At 43.8% G+C, this 22,558-nt stretch overlaps 1 protein-coding gene across 1 annotated transcript; it reads right to left on the bottom strand.

Moving 5' to 3' along the window:
* Positions 1-10,056: 10,056 nt before the first annotated feature.
* LOC123430234 (nudix hydrolase 13, mitochondrial-like) lies at positions 10,057-12,371 on the bottom strand. Its single transcript, XM_045114113.1, has 4 exons — positions 11,848-12,371; positions 11,674-11,761; positions 11,500-11,583; positions 10,057-10,768 (listed from the first exon to the last, which is right to left on the bottom strand). The coding sequence occupies exons 1-4, from the start codon at positions 11,922-11,924 to the stop codon at positions 10,382-10,384; spliced, it is 636 nt and encodes a 211-aa protein (XP_044970048.1). The 5' UTR covers positions 11,925-12,371; the 3' UTR covers positions 10,057-10,381.
* Between the last annotated feature and the right edge of the window lie 10,187 nt (positions 12,372-22,558).

Below are 22,558 nucleotides of genomic sequence, written 5' to 3'. Positions count from 1 at the left end.
GACTTGAGCTAGTGTAAGTGGGTCATGAACCACTCAAATGACTAGAGAGATGTACTTTTTGAGTGGGAGTTTAGCAAGTAATTTGATTAAGTTAAACTCTAATTATCTTGAACATAGTATAAGTCCACTTTGAATATATTTGTGTTGTAGATCATGGGTCACGCGACAGTCACCCTGAATTTTAATACGTTCCTAGAGAAAGCTAAGTTGAAAGTTGATGGAAGCAACTTTGTAGACTGGGCTCGTAATCTTAAGTTGATCCTACAAGCTGGGAAGAAGGATTATGTCCTTAATGCTGCGCTAGGAGATGAACCACCCGCTACGGCTGACCAGGATGCTAAGAACGCTTGGTTAACACGTCAGGAGGACTACTCAGTAGTTCAATGTGCAGTCTTGTATGGCTTAGAACCGGGACTTCAACGTCACTTTGAGCGTCATGGAGCATATGAGATGTTCCAGGAGTTGAAGTTTATCTTTCAGAAGAACGCCCGGATTGAGAGGTATGAGACCTCCGATAAATTCTATGCTTGCAAGATGGAGGAGAATTCGTCTGTCAGTGAATTTGTGCTCAAAATGTCTGGGTACTCAAACCGTCTAGCTGAGCTGGGGATTGAACCCCCGCAAGAGGCTATCACTGACAGAATTCTTCAATCACTGCCGCCAAGCTCTAAGGGCTTTGTGTTGAACTACAACATGCAAGGGATGAACAAGTCACCCGGCGAGTTGTTTGCGATGCTGAAAGCCGCAGAGTCTGAACTCCGTAAAGAGCATCAAGTGTTGATGGTGAATAAGACCACTAGTTTCAAGAGAAACGACAAAGGCAAGAAGGGCAATTCAAAGAAGAGTGGCAAGCCTGTTGCCAATCCAACGAAGAAACCCAAAGCTGGACCTAAGCCTGAAACAGAGTGCTACTATTGCAAGGGTATGGGTCACTGGAAGCGCAACTGCCCTAAGTATCTGGCTGATAAGAAGGCGGCCAAAGAAAAATCAGGTATATTTGATATACATGTTATTGATTGTACTTAACCGGCTCTCGTAGTAGTGCCTGGGTATTCGATACCGGTTCTGTTGCTCATTTGCAACTCGAAACAGGAACTGCGGAATAGGCGAAGGCTGGCGAAAGATGAAGTGATGATGCGCGTAGGAAATGGTTCCAAGGTTGATGCAATCGCCGTCGGCACAATTTCACTTCAATTACCATCGGGATTAGTTATGAACTTGAATAATTGTTATTTAGTGCCTGCGGTTAGCATGAACATTATATCTGGATCTTGTTTATTGCGAGACGGTTACTCTTTTAAGTCAGAGAATAATGGTTGTTCTATTTCTATGAGTAACATCTTTTATGGTCATGCACCCAATGTGAGAGGATTGTTCATATTGAATCTTGATAGTGATACACATATACATAACATTGAGACCAAAAGAGTTAGAGTTAACAATGATAGCGCCATGTTTTTGTGGCACTGCCGCTTAGGTCATATTGGTGTAAAGCGCATGGAGAAACTCCATACCACTTGACTTTGATTCACTTGACACGTGCGAACCATGCCTCATGGGCAAGATGACTAAAACTCCGTTCTCCGGAACAATGGAGCGTGCCAGTGACTTATTGGAAATCATACATACCGATGTGTGCGGTCCGATGAGCGTGGAGGCACGCGGCGGATATCGTTATTTTCTCTCCTTCACTGACGATTTGAGTATATATGGTTATGTCTACTTAATGAAGCACAAGTCTGAAACATTTGAAAAGTTCAAGCAATTTCAGAGTGAAGTTGAAAATCATCGTAACAAGAAGATCAAGTTCCTACGGTCTGATCGTGGGGGTGAATATCTGAGTTTCGAGTTTGGTGCTCACTTAAGACAATGTGGAATTGTTTCACAGTTGACACCGCCTGGAACACCACATCGTAATGGTGTGTCCGAACGTCATAATCGTACTTTATTAGAGATGGTGCGTTCTATGATGTCTCTTACCGATTTGCCGTTATCGTTTTGGGGTTATGCATTAGACACAACTGCATTCACTTTAAATAGGGCACGATCAAAATTCGTTGAGACGACACCATACGAACTGTGGTATGGCAAAAGGCCAAAGTTGTCGTTTCTTAAAGTTTGGGGATGTGATGCTTATGTCAAAAAGCTTCAGCCTGAAAAGTTGGAACCCAAAGCGGAAAAGTGCATCTTCATAGGTTACCCAAAAGAGACAGTTGGGTACACCTTCTATCTCAAATCCGAGGGCAAAGTGTTTGTTGCTAAAAACAGAGCTTTTCTCGAGAAGGAGTTTCTCTCGAGAGAATTGAGTGGGAGGAAGATAGAACTTCATGAGGTTGTCGAACCTCTCATCCCTCTGGATGGTGGCGCAGGGCAAGGGGAAACCCCTGTCGTTGCGACGCCGGTTGAGGAGGAATTTAATGATGATGATCATGAAACTCCGGTTCAAGTTCCTATCGAACCACGCAGGTCGACGAGACCACGTGCTGCTCCAGAGTGGTACGGTAATCCCGTTTTTTCAATCATGTTGTTAGACAATAATGAACCTGCAAATTATGAAGAAGCAATGGTGGGCCCAGATTCCAACAAATGGCTGGAGGCCATGAAGTCCGAGATAGGATCCATGTATGAAAACAAAGTGTGGACTTTGAAAGTACTACCTGAGGGCCGCAAGGCTATTCAGAATAAATGGATCTTTAAGAAGAAGACGGACGCTGACGGCAATGTGATCGTTTATAAAAGCTCGACTTGTGGAAAAAGGTTTTTCACAAGTTCAAGGAGTTGACTACGATGAGACATTCTCACCCGTAGCGATGCTTAAGTCCGTCAGAATCATGTTAGCAATAGCTGCATTTTTCGATTATGAAATTTGGCAGATGGATGTCAAAACGGCGTTCCTTAGCGGTTTCCTTAAGGAAGAGTTGTATATGACGCAACCCGAAGGTTTTGTCGATCCTAAGAATGCTAACAAGGTGTGCAAGCTCCAGCGATCCATTTATGGACTGGTGCAAGCATCTCGGAGTTGGAACAAACGCTTTGATGAGGTGATCAAAGCATTTGGGTTTATACAAGTGGTTGGAGAATCTTGTATTTACAAGAAAGTGAGTGGGAGCTCTGTGGCGTTTCTAATATTATATGTGGATGACATATTACTGATTGGAAACAACGTAGAGTTTTTGGAGAGCATAAAGGATTACGTGAATAAAAGTTTCTCTATGAAGGACCTAGGAGAAGCTGCTTACATTCTAGGCATTAAGATCTACAGGGATAGATCGAAACGCCTGATAGGACTTTCACAAATCACATACCTTGATAAAGTTTTGAAAAGGTTCAAAATGGAACAGTCCAAGAAAGGGTTCTTGCCAGTTTTACAAGGTACGAGATTGAGTAAGACTCAGTGCCCACTGATAAAGATAGAGAGCATATGAGCACCGTCCCCTATGCTTCAGCCATAGGATCTATCATGTATGCAATGCTGTGCACTAGACCGGACGTTAGCCTGGCCATAAGTATGGCAGGCAGGTTCCAGAGTAATCCAGGAGTGGATCACTGGACGGCGGTCAAGAATATCCTGAAGTACCTGAAAAGGACTAAAGAGATGTTTCTCGTGTATGGAGGTGACGAAGAGCTCGCCGTAAAGGGTTACGTCGATTCAAGCTTTGACACAGATCCGGACGACTCTAAGTCGCAAACTGGATACGTATTTATTCTTAATGGGGGTGCGGTAAGCTGGTGCAGTTCCAAGCAAAGCGTCGTAGCAGATTCTACATGTGAAGCGGAGTACATGGCTGCCTCGGAGGAGGCTAAGGAGGGTGTCTAGATGAAGCAGTTCATGACGGATCTTGGAGTGGTGCCAAGCGCACTGAATCCAATAGCCTTGTTCTGTGACAACACGGGTGCCATTGCCTTAGCAAAGGAACCACGGTTTCACAAGAAGACGAGACACATCAAATGACGCTTCAACCTCATCCGCGACTACGTCGAAGGGGAGGACGTAAATATATGCAAAGTGCACACATATCTGAATGTGGCAGACCCGCTGACTAAACCTCTTCCACGGGCAAAGCATGATCAACACCAGAACTGTATGGGTGTTAGATTTATTACAATGTAATTCGCATGATGATGTGAGGGCTAGATTATTGACTCTAGTGCAAGTGGGAGACTGTTGGAATTATGCCCTAGAGGCAATAATAAATATAGTTATTATTATAATTCCTGTATCAAGATAATCGTTTATTATCCATGCTATAATTGTATTGAATGAAGACTTATATACATGTGTGGATACATAGACAAAACACTGTCCCTAGCAAGCCTCTAGTTGGCTAGCCAGTTGATCAAAGATAGTGAGGGTCTTCTGATTATGTACAAGGTGTTGTTGTTTGATAACTGGATCACGTCATTAGAAGAATCACGTGATGGACTAGACCCAAACTAATAGACGTAGCATGTTGATCGTGTCATTTTGTTGCTACTGTTTTCTGCGTGTCAAGTATTTGTTCCTATGACCATGAGATCATATAACTCAGTGACACCGGGGGAATGCTTTGTGTGTATCAAACATCGCAACGTAACTGGTGACTATAAAGATGCTCTACAGGTAACTCCGAAGGTGTTCGTTGAGTTAGTATGGATCGAGACTGGGATTTGTCACTCCGTGTGACGAAGAGGTATCTCGGGGCCCATTGGGTAATACAACATCACACACAAGCCTTGCAAGCAATGTGACTTAGTGTAAGTTGCGGGATCTTGTATTACGGAACGAGTAAAGAGACTTGCTGGTAAACGAGATTGAAATAGGTATGCGGATACTGACGATCGAATCTCGGGCAAGTAACATACCGAAGGACAAAGGGAATGACATACGGGATTATATGAATCCTTGCCACTGAGGTTCAAACGATAAGATCTTCGTAGAATATGTGGGATCCAATATGGGCATCCAGGTCCCGCTATTGGATATTGACCGAGGAGTCACTCGGGTCATGTCTACATAGTTCTCGAACCCGCAGGGTCTGCACACTTAAGGTTCGACGTTGTTTTATGCCTATTTGAGTTATATGGTTGGTTACCGAATGTTGTTCGGAGTCCGGGATGAGATCACGGACGTCACGAGGGTTTCCGGAATGGTCCGGAAACGAAGATTGATATATAGGATGACCTCATTTGATTACCGGAAGGTTTTCGGAGTTGCCGGGAATGTACCGGGAATGACGGATGGGTTCCGGATGTTCACCGGGGAGGGGGGCAACCCACCCCGGGGAAGCCCATAGGCCTTGGGGGTGGTGCACCAGCCCTTGGTGGTCTGGTGGGACAGCCCAAGAGGGCCCTATGCGCCAAGGATAGAAAATCAAAGAGATAGAAAAAAAAGGAGGTGGGAAAGGAGAGAAGGACTCCACTTTCCAATCCTAGTTGGACTAGGATTGGAGGAGGACTCCTCCTCCCTTGGTGGCGCAGCCCTTGGGGATCCTTGAGCCTCAAGGCAAGCCTCCCCTCCCTCCTCCTATATATATGGAGCAATTAGGGATGATTTGAGACAACTTTTCCAAGGCAGCCCGACCACATACCTCCACGGTTTTACCTCTAGATCGCGTTTCTGCGGAGCTCGGGTGGAGCCCTGCCGAGATAAGATCATCACCAACCTCCGGAGCGCCGTCACGCTGCCGGAGAACTCATCTACCTCTCCGTCTCTCTTGCTGGATCAAGAAGGCCGAGATCATCGTCGAGCTGTACGTGTGCTGAACGCGGAGGTGCCGTCCGTTCGGCACTAGATCGTGGGACGGATCGCAGGACGGTTCGTGGGACGGTTCGCGGGGCGGATCGAGGGACGTGAGGACGTTCCACTACATCAACCGCGTTCACTAACGCTTCTGCTGTGCGATCTACAAGGGTACGTAGATCGGAAATCCCCTCTCGTAGATGAACATCACCATGATAGGTCTTCGTGCGCGTAGAATTTTTTTTGTTTCTCATGCGACGTTCCCCAACAGCCTCCCCCGTTCGGCCCACTCGCCATGGCAGGCCTTCCCGAGCTAGCTAACCAGTAACCACTAGCGCTGTCGGTCTTCTCCCTCCGCGCTCGCTGATGCGCGACCCTTGTCTGTCTGTCTCTCAGTCCGTGTCTGTGTGTTGTTTATATACAGTGTTATTTAGCTCCCGAATGCACAATGCTTCAAACGAAGAGAAAGCTCGGCATAAACGAAGAGAATGCTCTAATAAATCGGCCGTTCCTCTCCTTCAATAGAAATAGATCCATCAAGACATCACAACAGCACGGCCATCCCAAGTGGTTGTTGTTGCACGCTTAAAACCTGGAGACGTAGACGCGGGTTCGATCCATCTCCATCACACTTTTCTCCCCCTATTTTCTCTGTCGCCAACTGCGAGACTGGGCCGGTTCAGTATGGCCTTGAGCACTTATTTTTTTAATTATTTCTTTTTGTTTTATTTGGATATATTCTGAATATTTTATTTATAAAAATCACCTATATATGCAAACTTTGATAAAATGTTAATCATGCACTGAAGGAATGCCAAAATTGAATAAAAAAATCATTATATAGAAAAATGGTACAATGCGTAATGAAAAATAACTACATAATTTTTACTTCTTTTTGAATTTTTCGAGCATGCATTTAAAAAATATTAAATGTGCATATAAAAATGTTTCCAATGTATAAAAAACATACACAAAAAATACAATGTATATGCAAAAAATTAGACATAACAAATTAATATGAAAAAAATGCTAATCATGTACTTGGAAAATATCAAACACATATAAAAAATATTCCTGATGTATACGAAAAAATATAGAATGTGTATAAAAAACTAAATATGGTTTGATAAATTTTGACCATGAAATTGGAAAATATTAAACATGTAAATATAAAAATATATAATGTCTTAACTTCTGATTTTCATATTGTCTAAGCATATTTTTTTTGAACTGTCTAAGTATTTTTTTTGTACACCCGGTGCAACGCACGGGCCATTTTGCTAGTACAGTACCAATGAACAAAACTAGTCCTCCCTGCGTAAAGTAGCGATCCAAACAAAAACGATGTTGTATTTCTTTACAGAGGGAATCTATATCTATACCTAATAATAAAGCGGCTATTGCTTCCGTCGGAAAACCCACCACGATATTTTTATAAAAAACCCCTGTAATTTTTGTTATTCAACCCGCGCTCCATCATTTATCTGCAACGCAAAAGGAAAAAACGATTCACTGTAAAAATTATAGCCGTACGCATCGCCTCCTCCCGTCGACCCTGGGCCACCCTGGCCTGTGCCCAGGCCGCCGCCACACCACTCGCCGCCGTGGCCGACCTCAACCGCCACCGCTGCCGATCTCAACCCACCCGCCTCCGTGGTTGTACCTCTCCCCGCTCACTGCCCCCGTTGCGGCGCTCGAGCGCATCGCGTCGACCCTGGTCCATCCTGGCCTGTGCCCAGGTCGCTGCCACACCACTCGCCGCCGCGGCCGACCTCAACCACCACTGTTGTTGATCTCAACCTACCCGCCTCCGCGGTCGTACCTCTGCTTGCTTGCTGCCCCCGTTTCGGCGCTCGAGCACAGCTTCTGGATCAAATCAATGCGATAGCTACAACGACTTGGGATGATGCGTCTGCTTGATGCAGAACAGCGGCAGCGCGCGGATAAGGCGCGGCGGAGCGAAGTACTTGCAGGTGGAGGCGGGCCTCCATGGCTCACATGGAGAACTTCGAGGTTATGGCACGGCAACGACGACTCCTTATGGCCAGATAGAGGCGCCTAACCCTTGCTCCCCTCAATGTATCCCCTCCTCTGGCAGGAACTCATCATCTGGTGAGATCCCCTCCCCATGCCTCCAACCGTGTGCCAAGCACCGGCAAGAACTTTTGTTTTATGGGAATTTGTTTTCTGATGAATGAATGTATTGAATGTGAGATTGCATTGTTGTAGAGAGAGAATAGAACACCACCTTCAGTTTGTCATCTGATCCCATATTCTCTACCCCATGAGTGAAATAAGATAACAGTCCATTGATCAATTCAGGTAGCTTCTTTGTTTTGCTTTGCTTGTCCCGCTCAATTTCTCATCATGGTGGAATTAACAATGGACGGGTTGATTTTTCAACAAAATAGGATAAGACTGACTACATTAGTTAGTTAGCTTATTATTTTAATAAATCAAAATGATTATAAAAAATTTGAAAACGTGTGATATTTTTTTCTTTCGTTGCAACGCACGGGCCTTTTGCTAGTACTAATTAAGTAAGTAGGGGTCATGACCAAAAATGAGGGTCGATACATGGGTCATGGGCTCATGGCCCACCCAGCCATGTGGAGGTGTTGCATGATCCGATTGGGGCAGAAGATTTGTTGGCATGAACCAAATAACCTGATGGCTAAGTCAATATTGTGTTCCCCTAGCTTAGATGGTTACGACTGTCCAAGCTTTCTTGATAATGAAGAGGAAAGAAGAAACTTCCCTGCATCAACTTTGTAGAGAAAGAACAGCAACGGACAAAACTTTCAGTTTATAATAGACACATCTTGTCAACGTAGAGTTCTGAAAAGTATGAAAGCAGCAGGCTACATTCGGGGCGTGGGTGATTCATAATACAATGATGAGGCGAATCTGAACAAAGTTTTTGTCTGGCATGTGCCGAGGGCTATCAACCACCCAAAACCTACCAGTCATGCTATGGAGTCTGGACCATTTCAATGCCACCCATGTATCCGTAATTCCTTATACGCCTTTTCTGAATTCAAATGTATTTGGTGAACGCAATGTCTCTTTATAACTTTTTTCTTGCGGGGAGTGAAATACAGTATTATAAATTAAATGTGTAAGGCACTAAGGCACGAGCATTGCCACTTGGACCCGTTGAAGCTAAACGTATTCTTTCATATATAGGGGGAGCAATTCCATCTTCATCTTACATGAAGGAAGTTACGGGCGGTCCACTATGTCTACCTTTACTGAAAAGATGCCTCCAAAAGTCTGAAACCTAGGAGAAATTCACAAAACGAAATCAGTATGGAGGTCATTTTAGATGAAATGTACAAGCTTTCGCAGAAGAAAATGGACGATACATTAACTATAAAACCCAACTTACCATACCCAACTCCTGCAATTAACTTAATACATTGTCTTCTTTCCAGATTCATGGCACTGGATGGATTGGTTTCATGTTGAAATGGTGAAGTTTTGTGGCTGCAATAGAAGGCAGGCTATGTCAAACTATAGCAACGATAGAGGATGCGAAATTGCCATCGTTGTTTTCAGTGGTTTCTTGATTGGGTCAATTTGGACGGCCCAGCCCACCAAACGCAAGTTTGTTTGGACCAGGAGGCAGGCTGACACATTCTTTTCTTGCTTCTTTACTTAAGTTTTGATGACCATAGAGGGCTAGAGTTCGTTTGTGATCACAAATTTCTCTTGTGTTTAAAAATAAATAAAAATAAGTTGCTCTTTTTAATAATTTGGTCATGTGCAACCTAGCTCTATGTCTAAACTACCTCTTCGACATTATATTGTTGCAGAGGTTGGACGTATTGGTACTACTATCTTGATATTGAGAATGATGTTTTGGCTCCCGGGAGCCATGGAGGCCGAAATATTTGAAAAATTCAAAATTCAAAATTTTAGTTTCAGAAAATCTGAAAAAATATACAACTAAACAAGGATATGATTCGTGTGCGTGTAAAATTTCAGGTCAAAATACTTTGAAACGCGATCTCTACAAAAAAAAAAATTCATGGTCTGAAATGATGAATAGTAATATGTGTTAAAATGTTTCAGATTTGTTTTTTTTTACAAAGCCCTCATTTCAACGTATTTTGTTTTGAAAATTTACACACTTGTGTATTATACCTTCATCTATCTATATATTTTTTCAGAATTTTTTGAAATATTAAAATACGAGTTTTTACTGAATTTGAAGTTTGAATTTAAAGGCCTCCAGTGAGCTCGGGAGCCAAAAGCAATATTCGCTTGATATTTCTCTTTATACAAAACATGACAAAGCATGTTGAACCACGACGAATGGTAAAAGCATTCACAAATTTTCTTGTTGCTCAGGAAATCCATTTGAGGAACGGAAGCAAACATTTACAAGACGACTTGATCAAGTGGCCCTAAGACTTGATAACATTGCAGAACAGACGGATCACTCAATGCTAGCCACTAGATCGATCATACAAGTTGGCTATCAACAGAGGCCAGGAATTGATCATACATGACGGGTGACACTCGGTAATTATGACGATAACTAATTACTGATTAGAACGAAAAGAGAACATGTTGGAAGGTCTTATGAGATGATATTTCTGGCTGCTTATTAGCTTCGCCCGCAGCCTGTCGTCAGTTCATTTGCATGCACTGCAAGGATCAGCACAGCGCCACCGCTCGATCCCCGGGGCCTGCCGGTTTCATCAGCATCATGCTTATGCACATGCCAGCGTGCTCGTTCAGCTCCGGCGCCGCAGTGCTCACGGCCACCGCCGCCGCTACAGGGATCGTCGGCGATGCAATCGAACAACGATCCAGCAATGCCGTCAGCGCCTCGCGCATCCAGTCGTACCGGCAGAGCCCGTACGCGTCTGCTGGAGAGAGCCACCGCCTTCCGTGGGTTTCTTGCTCCGGCCATTGCTTGAGCTCCTCGGTGACCTCCAGCGCGAAGACGTGGCCCTTGCAGGCGCCCCGCGGGCAGTCGCTGCTCTGGCTCAGGCTCTCTCTGCTCTTGCTCCTGAACATCCACAAGCCCAGCGGGTTTCTCTGGAGAGAAAACACGTGGTAATTGCGTATCAGAAACAGCTATAATTCATGTCAATGATGTTACATAATTATCACAAACATGTCACCAACAGGAGCTGATTGTTTCGATCGGTGTTGGACAAACAGCAGACACATCACATGCATCGTAGCAATCTGCTAGATCTCTGAATGTGTTCTTTTCTTTCATCTGTGGAGGAGCCATATATAGATGCTTGAAAATTGTTCAAGGGGACAAGGCTTCTGACGACAAGCCAGCGAAAGATGAATAAAAGAGGGCAATGATTCGGATTCACAATAATCAAGGCTCCCCGGCAGACTAGACAACTCGAAGGAGAATCGTGAAAGAATTACACCACCTCACAACGAATATGTAAAAATTTACAAAGTCAACGGCCATGTCCTTGTCTTGTCTCCTGGTTGTTATGTAAGATCCAAAAAATTCTCCACGACAGATTTTATCAAGAGAGAAAATTCCCCGGCTGGTTGCTTTCCCTATCGAACACATCATCGTGTTCGCCGCTATCTGCTTATTTTAGTATATCATCATATATAGCTCAATCGATCTCTAGAGGTTAAATCAGCTAATTACCTCACTCACAAAAAAATAAACAGCCAATTACCTAGAGGTGCAGTAAACTTGAACCGTTAGCCGTTCATGTAATCAAGATACTAGTACTACTATAGGTTGGTGATGCATGCCAAGGAATGATATGGGTGAATAGAGTAGTTACATTGATGTTGCCCCTGACTCCGGCCTCCTCCAGCGCCTCGCGACATGCCGCCTCATAGACGTCCTCATCGTCCTCCCAGCCGCCCTGAAAAAGTCAATCCATCCATCCAGCGATGAGTACGTGGATGCATGTCGCCGAGGAAATATGTGTGATGTTACTATGAGTTGGTGTTACCTTGGGGAAGACAAGATCGTCCCTGTTGGCTGTGGAGACCATAAGAACCTCGAGCTGCCCGTGTTTGTCCACGCGGTACGGGACGCACCTGCACCCGAGAGAGGAACACGGCTCGTCAGGGCAAGAAGAGCCCAGAGAATGAAAGATACAATGATCCAATGAATGGATACTCACCCGGCGACGAGGCGGTACTCGTTGTCGTAGCGCTGCCTGAGCCTGCCTTTCCTGGCGACGAGCTTCTCCGATGCCATTGCAGCGTCAGGGAAGAAGGGAAGAGCAGAAACAGAAACACAACACGGAACAGAGAGCCCAGGCGAGACTCAATCGGAACAAAGGAGGGGGGCTGGTTATGTGCGGCTCTCACAACTGGCAGTTCTTCCCGCGCAATTTAAAGGCGCGAGGAGGAAGAGGAAGAGGAGGAGGTCAACCCCCATTAACGCACCAGCACCGCCCAACCACACAACAACTAGGAAGCTAAGCTCGGTCTGATTCTTCGAAACAGAGAGGAGGGGAGAAAACTGCGAATGATTTGGGCGGGAGTAGTAAACAAAGGGAGAGGTCCGTTGAATAGCGCGGCACCTCGAGCCGGCCTATGATTGGAGATCGAGGACGCAATTACGAGGGCCGGTGCGGGTGGTGTGCGGCTCCGGTCGCTTCTTTGCTTTGCTTGCGTGATTGGGTTCGTTCCGGGAGGAGCAAACGAGCGACGGACGGAGCATTTATAAATGTGGGGGGAAGAACAAAGGAAACGCTAGTCCCAGTCCACTGGGACGGCCTTGTCTTCCACGCAGCAGCTCCTGACGTTGTCGTCGCCTCTGATGTCTGCTCAAGGGCATACCGTATAAAGTCTCACGAACTATCTTTATGGGATGGTTTATGAGACCCGTCAAAAAATGATCCGATCAGAACCGTTAAAAAAGGTCCGGCCCGTAAATTTTTTATGAACAGCCCATAAACCGTCCCCGTTACCTCCATATATGTTGGCGCCGGCGTGTTTTAGGGTTGCCGTCCCACAAATTCCCCGATCGCCTCCGCCGGAGAGCTCCTCCTTCTGATGTGGAATCTCTTCTCCTCCGGCCAAGTTTTACGGACCATTTCTCCGCCTGATCTTGTTGAAGATGGCGTGCGCGGGTTCCGGCATGGAGGCGACAAGGGTTTCAGCCGTTGCGATAGGTTCGGGTGCCGGGGGATAGGGCGGATGCGGTGTGCTCGGCGGCCGCAAGCGCAACGTAGAAGACGAAGCCAGCAGCTCCTCCCTTCGGCCTCGCATGTCGGACGGACGCAGGGAGGTGGCGCGCAAGCGTGGCGCGAAGTCCCGCAACGCCGGAGCAGGGGCTTGGGTGAACTTCGGTCGCCTCGGCGACCTCTTCGATCCGTCCATCTGATACGTCTCCAATGTATCTACTTTTTCAAACTCTTTTGCCCTTTTTTAACTCTAATTTGCATGATTTGAATGAAACTAACCCGGACTGACGTTGTTTTCAGCTGAACTGCCATGGTGTTGTTTTTATGCAGAAATAGAAGTTTTCGTAATGACCTGGAAACTTACGATGATTTTTTATGAAATATATAAAAATATCAGAGAAAGAATCAACTGAAGATACGCTACGCGTGGGCCACGAGCCATGCAGGCGCCCCCCCTAGGGCGCGCCTAGCAGGCTCGTGGGGCCCACGTGGCTCCTCCGACTTCATCTCCAACTCCATATAACCTCTCTCGCCCAGAAAAAAATAGGAGAGAAGAGTTCATCGCGTTTCACGATACGGACGGCTCCGCCCGTTCTTCCTCGGGAGGGCAGATCTGGAGTCCGTTCTGGGCTCCGGAGAGGGGAAATCGACGCCGTCGTCATCATCAACCATCCTCCATCGCCAATTTCATGATGCTCTCCATCGTTCGTGAGTAATCTTATCGTAGGTTTCTGGACGGTGATGGGTTGGATGGGATCTATCATGTAATCGAGTTAGTTTTGATGGGGTTTGATCCCTAGTATCCACTATGTTCTAAGATTGATGTTGCTACTACTTTGCTATGGTTAATGCTTGTCGCTAGGGCCCGAGTGCCATGATTTCAGATCTGAACCTATTATGTGTTCATCATTATATGTGTGTTCTTGATCCTATCTTGCAAGTTATAGTCACCTACTATTTGTTATGACCTGGCAACCCCGGAGTGACAATAACCCTAACCACTCCCGGAGATGACCATAGTATGAGGATCCCATGTATTCACCGTGTGCTAATGCTTTGTTCCGGTTCTTTATTAAAAGTAGACCTTAATATCCCTTACTTTCCATTAGGACCCTGCTGCCACGGGAGGGTAGGACAAAAGATATCATGCAAGTTCTTTTCCATAAGCACGTATGACTAAATACGGAATACATGCCTACATTACATTGACGAACTGGAGCTAGTTACATATCACCCTATGTTATAACTGGTACATGATGAATGCCATCCGACACAATTATCCATCACTGATCCAATGCCTACGATCTTTTCCTATACTGGTCCTTGCTAAGTTACTTTACCGCTACTGATGTCACCCTTGCTATACAAATTAGTACTGCTACTGTTACCGCCGCTACCGTTACTATCATATTACTTTGCTACTAAAACTTTGCTGCATATACTAAGTCTTTCAGGTGTGGTTGAATTGACAACTCAACTGCTAATACTCAAGAGTATTCTTTGGCTCCCCCTTCTGTCGAATCAATAAATTTGGGTTGAATACTCTACCCACGAAAACTGTTGCGATCCCCTATACTTGTGGGTTATCAAGACCTTTTCCTGGCGCCGTTGCCGGGGAGCATAGCTCTATTCTCTGAGTCACTTGGGATTTATATCTGTTGATCACTATGAGGAATCTGAGAGATCCAAAAACTAAAGTCTTGCCCTCAACTACGAGGACAGGTAAGGAACTGCCATCTAGCTCTGCACTTGATTCACCTTCTGTTATGAGTAAATTTGCGACACCACCACCTACTAGTAATTCTGATATGTCACCTGTGCTTGATGATGCTACATCTGCTATCCATGATGCTTATGATGATGCTGTGCTTGATAATGATATGCCACTGGGTGAATTTCTTGATGCACAAATTGCTAGAGTTACTGCTGAATGTGATGATACTTCTAAAACTGATGAAATTATTGAAGTTGAACCTGTTGTGACACCTGTTAGACCTAGCTCTCCTAGATATGAACTGCCTAATATACCTAAGGGTTATGTTATGGAGGGAGAGGTAGCTGAAGACTTTCTTGCTTGTAAGGATAGCTATGATCTTGAGAATTTATTACGCAAGTGGAAAGAAAAATCTCTGAATGCTAGAATGAAATATGATCCTAAGTTTGCTACTTCACCCATCTTTGTTACTGATAAGGATTATGAATTCTGTGTCGATCCTGAGTTAATCACTTTCGCTGAATCTGATCCTTTTCATGGTTATGAATCTGAAACTGTTGTAGCACATCTTACTAAACTGAATAATATAGCCACCCTATTCACTAATGAGGAAAAAATTCGCTATTACTATATCCTTAAGTTGTTTCCTTTCTCACTAAAGGGTGATGCTAAAACTTGGTTTACTTCTCTTGCTCCTGGTTGTGTGCGTAGTCCCGAGGATATGATATACTACTTCTCTGAGAAATATTTTCCTGACCATAAGAAACAAGCTGCCTTGCAGGATATATATAACTTTGTGCAAATTGAAGAAGAGAGTCTCCCACAAGCTTGGGGGAGGCTTGTCCAGTTACTTAATGCTTTGCCTGATCACCCTCTTAAGAAAAATGAAATACTTGATATCTTTTATAATGGACTAACCGATGCTTCTAGGGACCACCTAGATAGTTGTGTTGGTTGTGTTTTCAGGGAACGAACTGTGGAAGAAGCTGAAATTCTATTGAATAATATCTTGAGCAATGATAATGCTTGGACTATTCCCGAACCACCTCCGAAGCCAACTCCGAAGAAAAGATGTATTTTATTCCTCAGTCCTGAAGATATGCAAGAAGCCAAGAAATCTATGCAAGAGAAAGGTATTAAATCTGAAGATATTAAGAATCTACCACCTATTTAAGAAATACATGGTCTTGATAACCTGACACAGGTAATAGAGGTAAATTCTCTTCATAGATTCAATGAGAGTGATATGCCTTATGATAAACCTGCTAGCTTATGCTTAGATGAATTTGACAACTTTGTTGGCAAACAACAAAGTTTTAATGATTATGTTAGCAGACAACTGAAACAAAATGCTCGTATGATTAATCATATAAGTGCTTGTGTGGATAGAAATGTTAATGATCTTAAGCTTATTGGTAAACATGCTTCTATGGTCACTACTCAAGTAGAACAAGTACTTAAGGCTCAAAATGACTTGCTTAATGAATTGAATGATAATTCTGTTAGAGTTGTTACTAGAGGTAGTAGAATGACTCAGGAACCTTTGTATCCTGAGGGCCATCCTAAGAGAATTGAACAAGATTCTCAAGGAGTTAATACTGATGCACCTAGTCATCCTGGTATTAGGAAGAAAAAGAAAGATGATAGGAACTTGTATTCTAGTAAACATGTTGTTGTTACACCTGAGAATCCAAATGATGTTTCTATTTCTGATGCCGAAACACAATCTGATGATGAACATGAGCCTAGTGATAATATTGATAATGGTGTTCATATTGATGCTCAACCTAGTAATGATAATGATGTGGAGATTGAACCTGCTATTGATCTTGATAACCCACAACCTAAGAACAAGAGATATGATAAGAATGATTTTATTGCTAGGAAGCATGGTAAAGAAAGAGAACCATGGGTTCAGAAAACCATGCCCTTTCCTCCCAAACCATCCAAGAAAAAGGATGATGAGGATTTTGACCTCTTTGTTGAAATGATTAGACCTATCTTTTTGCAAATGCGTTTGACTCATATGCTTAAAATGTCTCCTTATGATAAGTACATGAAATATATTGTGACTAATAAAAGAAAGATACCTGCTGTTGAGATTTCCGCCATGCTTGCTAATTACACTTTTAAGGGTGGGACTCCTAAGAAACTAGGTGATCCCGGAGTGCCCACTATACCTTGCTCCATTAAAGGAAATTATGTTAGAGCTGCTTTATGTGATCTTGGAGTCGGTGTTAGTGTTATGACTCTCTCTTTATATTGTAGACTTGAATTGGATAAGTTGACACCTACTGAAATTTCTTTCAAAATGGCCGACAAATCAACTGCTTTACCTATCGACATTTGCGAGGATGTGCCTGTTGTGGTTGCGAACGTTACTATCTTAACGGACTTTGTTATTCTTGATATTCCCGAGGATGATGCCATGGCGGTCATCCTTGGAAGACCCCTTTTAAACACTGCAGGGGCTGTTATTGATTGCAACAAAGGCAATGTCACTTTCCATGTTAATGGTAATGAGCACACGGTGCACTTTCCGAAGAAACAATATCGAGTTCATTGCATTAATGCTAATGAAAAATCTTCATCAATTATTATTGAAAGCTTTGAATTCCCTATACCTATTGTCAAGATGAAATATGATATACTTGTTATTGGGGATATGCACACCCCCGTTGAGGTAACCTAGTGATTATTCGAAAATTCTCTGGTTTTATGTGATTCGAAAAAAAGTTTGTCAAGGAGACTTGATCGACCTCATTGACGGATCTCTTTTGATGACCATGAGATGGATGAATCTAGAAGTCACAACCTTCTGTTCCCAACTTTTACTTTCTGTTATTTTCTTGTTTTCTGCATTATCCGTTCAATAAAAAATGACCTGAAAATAAAAGTTCTCCAAATGCCCTGAAATTCAAGTATGATTTTTTCTGGAATATTTAAGAATTTCTGAGATAGATAACTAGTCAGGGGGGTGCACCAGTGGGCCACGAGCCTAGGAGGCGCGCCCACCCACCTAGGCGCGCTTGGCAGGTTCGTGGGTCCCACGTGCCCCCTCCACTTATTCCAGCACCCATCTTCTTCGTCTACCTTCAGAAAAAATCATTCCACAGCTCAAACCCGTGTTCTTGCTCATTTTGCTGCATTTTTTGATATCCTTGTGCAAAGCCCCATTCACCAAACTGTTTTGGGGAATTGTTCCTTGGTATGTGACCCCTCCATTGGTCCAATTAATTTTTATTCTAGTGCTTTATTCATTGCATATTATTGCTGCCTTGGTGACCCTGTTCTTGAGTTTTGCATGTTAATTTTAGTTGGTCCCAAGTAGTTTTGATGCATGATATGGCCTCTAGGCACTTGTAGGGGTAGTTGCTATGAGTTTTGTTAAACTTTGTTCACTTTTATTTTGAGTCACTAAAGTTTTTAGAATTATTTCAGGAAAAGGAAGATGTCCAGGAAGAACTATCATGGTGGTTCCTCAAGCAAAAGGGGTCCCCGTCTCGCAATTCGGGAGCCTGATGACCCACAAGTATAGGGGATCAATCGTAGTCCTTTCCATAAGTAAGAGTGTCGAACCCAATGAGGAGCAGAAGGGTCTGATAAACGGTTTTCAGCAAGGTAATAACTACAAGCACTGAAAGTAGCAGTAACAAGTGATGGTGTAGTGAGGTGAAACGTAGCAAGTGAAAAGTAACAAGTAACAAGTAGTAGCAACGGTGCAGCAAAGTGGCATAATCCCTTTTGTAGCAAGGGATAAGCCTGAACAAAGTCTTATAGGAAGTAAAACGCTCCTGAGGACACACGGGAATTTCTGTCATGCTAGTTTCATCATGTTCATATGATTCACGTTCGTTACTTTGATAGTTTGATATGTGGGTGGACCGGCGCTTGGGTACTGCCCTTACTTGGACAAGCATCCCACTTATGATTAACCCCTCTCGCAAGCATCCGCAACTACGAAAGAAGAATTAAGACAACGTCTAACCATAGCATTAAACTAGTGGATCCAAATCAGCCCCTTACGAAGCAACGCATAGACTGGGGTTTAAGCTTCTGTCACTCTAGCAACCCATCATCTACTTACTACTCCCCAAGGCCTTCCTCTAGGCTCAAATATGGTGAAGTGTTATGTAGTCGACGTTCACATAACACCACTAGAGGAAAAACAACATACAACATATCAGAATACCGAACGAATGCCAAATTCACATGACTACTATTAGCATGACTTATCCCATATCCTCAGGAACAAAAGTAACTACTCACAAAGCATAATCATAATCATGATCAGAGGTGTAATGAGTAGCATCAAGAATCTGAACATAAACTCTTCCACCAAGTAATCCAACTAGCATCAACTACAAAGAGTAATCAACACTACTAGCAACCTTACAAGTACCAATCGGAGTCGCGAGACGGAGATTGGTTACAAGAGATGAACTAGGGTTTGGAGAGGAGATGGTGCTGATGAAGATTTTGATGGAGATGACTCCCCTACAACGACAGGAGTGTTGGTGATGACGATGGCGACGATTTCCCCCTCCGGGAGGGAAGTTTCCCTGGTAGGATCGTCCTGCCGGAGCTCTAGATTGGTTCTGCTCAAGTTCCGCCTCGTGGCGGCGGAGAATCCATGAAAAAGCTCCACCCTGATTTTTTTCCGGACGAAACCCTTCATATAGCAAAAGAGGGGGGCCAGTGGGCCACCAGGGTGCCCACAAGCCCTGTTGCCGCGGCCAGGGGGTAGGCCACGCCCACCAGGCTTGTGGGCCCCTGACAGCTCCCCTCTGACACTTCTTTCGCCCAGTATTTTTTATATATCCCCAAAAAATTCCACGTTGATTTTCAGGGCATTTGGAGTTGCGCAAAATAGAGGACTCAGACTTGCTCCTTTTCCAGTCCAGAATTCCAACTGCCGGTATTCTCCCTCTTCAAATAAACCTTGCAAAATAAGAGAGAAAAGGCATAAGTATGGCACCACAAAGTATAATAACAGTCCATAAAGCGATAAATATCAACATGAAAGCATGATGCAAAATGGACGTATCAGAGCCCGATCCTTATCAGCCGAGGAACGCACCGGTGCCAACCATGTGAATGGCCTTCCGATGAATTCATGATTGATGCAGGTTTCAAGAACGAGTTTGATACATTTGTTCGCAATGCCGGGCTCAAAGAATTCATCTCCAACAAATGTGAATATTATACTACACTCACTGCCTCTTTTGTTCGTAGATTCAAATTTTTAGTTGGCCATGACACATCCATACTGTTTGATCTTTATGACAAATCGTATACTATGAATTTAGAGGATTTTAATAGAATATGCAAGATACTTGATTGGGGTAGTCTCAATGACCCTCCTAAGTCTTCGGTTAGAGATTTTATTTCTAGTATAACTGTTGGAGAAACTAGAGATATTCCACAGGCTATCATGGGGAGCATTCATTTTCCTACCTTACATTATTTTGCCCTCTTCATAGGTAGATGCGTTAACGGCAAGCATGACCATAGTCACCTGTGCGCACCTGACCTTAGTATTCTTAAGAGCGCAGTAACGGGTGATAGAAGTTTCAACATGGGAGCTATAATTGCTAGGAGGCTAAATAATAATGCTAATGAAGGAGATTTCTTCGGTGGGATCTATGCCACTTGCATAGCAAATTCTCTTGGAATACCCATCCGCTCAGGAGATCCCCCGCTCCATACAGCTTTCCTTGACCGTGCCGCTATGATACGTTATCAGTTCCTTGAGAGGGATAATGAATCCCTCCTATACTGGTTAATATTTAACCGACATCGTGTTTTCCATATTACCCTTCCTGCTCCTGCCTTCTTTGACTTTCAGGGAAAACGGAGATATTACATAACTAGAGGAGAGGCAGAGGAGTATGAGAGGGAGGTGAAGGCTGCTCGGCTTCGTGAGGCGGCTATTCAGGCGGTAGCTGCCGCATCCTATTACAACCCCCATTATGATTTTGGATATCACCCAGACCAGCCGTGGAACTAGACCAACTTAGGCAAAAGCCTAAGCTTGGGGGAGTACATGTCTCTCACCGACTTTATATTCATGCTCAGACATTCACTTTGATAGTCGGTGTTCACACTCTTCCATTGTATCATCCATGCTAGTTTATTTCTTTTTCTTGCATTCTTCTCGTGTGTTTGTTTAAAAATGATAAAACAAAAAAAATAGTTGTAAGTTTACTTTCCAGCATGCTTAGTGGTAATTAAAAAATAAAACCCAAAAAGATTTCCCGTTTTTCTTTTGCTTGTTGGGAGCTTTCCCGTGTAAATAGTTTTCTTTTTCTTCGGGTCCAGGTAGAAGACCATGATTAAAATGATTAGTGGCTCTCATATGCATTATTGTTTATCCGTCAAAGAGCCATATTACTTTGTCTTCTCCTCTGAATTTGCTTGCAGATTCCAACTTAGTCCAATGCACGAACACTCTTATTATTATTCACATCATTCGGTCGTGCAAGTGAAAGGCAATAATGACGATATATGATGAAGTGACTGAGCCTGGAAAAGTTGGTATGAACTCGACCTATTTTGTTTTTGTAAATATGACTAGCTCATCATTCCTAATTCAACATTGTTATGAGAGAAACATGTTTGCAATGACAACTTAGAGATCATAGTTTCTGATGCCATGCTTAATTAGCTAGGACCTTATAATGGTTTGTCTTGGATGCCAACATGAATTTCACGATGATTATGATGTAGTATGATAGGACGGTATCCTCCTTTGAATGATTCAAGTGGCTTGACTTGGCATATGTTCACGCATGTAGTTCAAACAAAATCAACATGGACTCTACGATATTCATGTTTATGGCGATTTATATCCTACTCATGCTTGCACTCAACATTGGTTAATTTCAATGCATATTGATGACTGTTGTCGCTCTCTAGTTGGTCGCTTCCCAGTCTTTTGCTAGCCTTCACTTGTACTAAGCGGGAATATTGCTTGTGCATCCACTTTCATAAACCCAAAGTTGTTCCGTATGAGTCCACCATACCTACCTATATGCGGTATCTACCTGCCATTTGATACGTCTCCGTCATATCTACTTTTTCGAACTCTTTTGCCTTCGTTTTCGTCTCTAATTTGCATGATTTGAATGGAACTAAGCCGGACTGACACTGTTTTCATTAGAATTGCCATGGTGTTGTTTTTGTGCAGAAATAAAAGTTCTCGGAATGTCCTGAAAATTTACGGAGATTTTTTTTGGAATAAAAGAAAAATACCTGCGCAAAGATCCACCGGAGGAGGTGGACCAGTGGGCCACAAGCCCACAGGCCGCGGCCACCCCCGTGGGCGCGCCGTGAGGGCTTGTGGGGCCCACGTGGCTCCACCGCCCCCAAACTCAGCTCTATATCTTCTGTCTCGCTCGGAAAATCACAGAGAAGGTTTCATCGTGTTTTGCGATACGGAGGCGCCGCCACATCCTGTTCTTCATCTGGAGGGCAGATCTGGAGTCCGTTTCAGGCTCCAGAGAGGGGAAATCGTCGCCATCCTCATCATCAACCTTTCTCCATCGATAATTCCATGATGCTCTTCATCGTTCGTGAGTAATCTCATCGTAGGCTTGCTGGACGGTGATGAGTTGGATGAGATCTATCATGTAATCGAGTTAGTTTTTGACGGGGATTGATCCCTAGTATCCACTATGTTCTAGATTGATGTTGCTACTACTTGGCTATGCTTAATGCTTGTCACTATGGCCCGAGTGCCATGATTTCAGATCTGAACCTATTATGTTGTTGCCAATATATGTGTGTTTTAGATCCTATCTTGCAAGTTGTAGTCACCTACTATGTGTTATGACCCGGCAACCCCGGAGTGACAATAACCAGAACCACTCCCGGAGATGACCATAGTATGAGGAGTTCATGTATTCACCGCATGTTAATGCGTTGGTCCAATTCTTTATTAAAAGGAGAACCTTAATATCCCGTAGTTTCCAATAGGACCCCGCT

The sequence above is a fragment of the Hordeum vulgare genome, chromosome 2H (genome assembly GCF_904849725.1).
Source record: "Hordeum vulgare subsp. vulgare chromosome 2H, MorexV3_pseudomolecules_assembly, whole genome shotgun sequence".
NCBI classification, from domain to species: domain Eukaryota; kingdom Viridiplantae; phylum Streptophyta; class Magnoliopsida; order Poales; family Poaceae; genus Hordeum; species Hordeum vulgare.
This window is presented reverse-complemented; position numbering and strand designations above follow the sequence as displayed.

What these genes read in the sequence shown, in the direction of transcription:
- LOC123430234 (XM_045114113.1), bottom strand. Translation starts at nt 11,924, where the DNA reads ATGGCATCGGAGAAGCTCGTCGCCAGGAAAGGCAGGCTCAGGCAGCGC. An exon ending in GAGTACCGCCTCGTCGCCGG is followed by an intron (nt 11,762 to 11,847) that starts GTGAGTATCCAT and finishes TCTCGGGTGCAG; the next exon opens with GTGCGTCCCGTACCGCGTGG. An exon ending in GAGTCAGGGGCAACATCAAT is followed by an intron (nt 10,769 to 11,499) that starts GTAACTACTCTA and finishes TTTTCTCTCCAG; the next exon opens with AGAAACCCGCTGGGCTTGTG.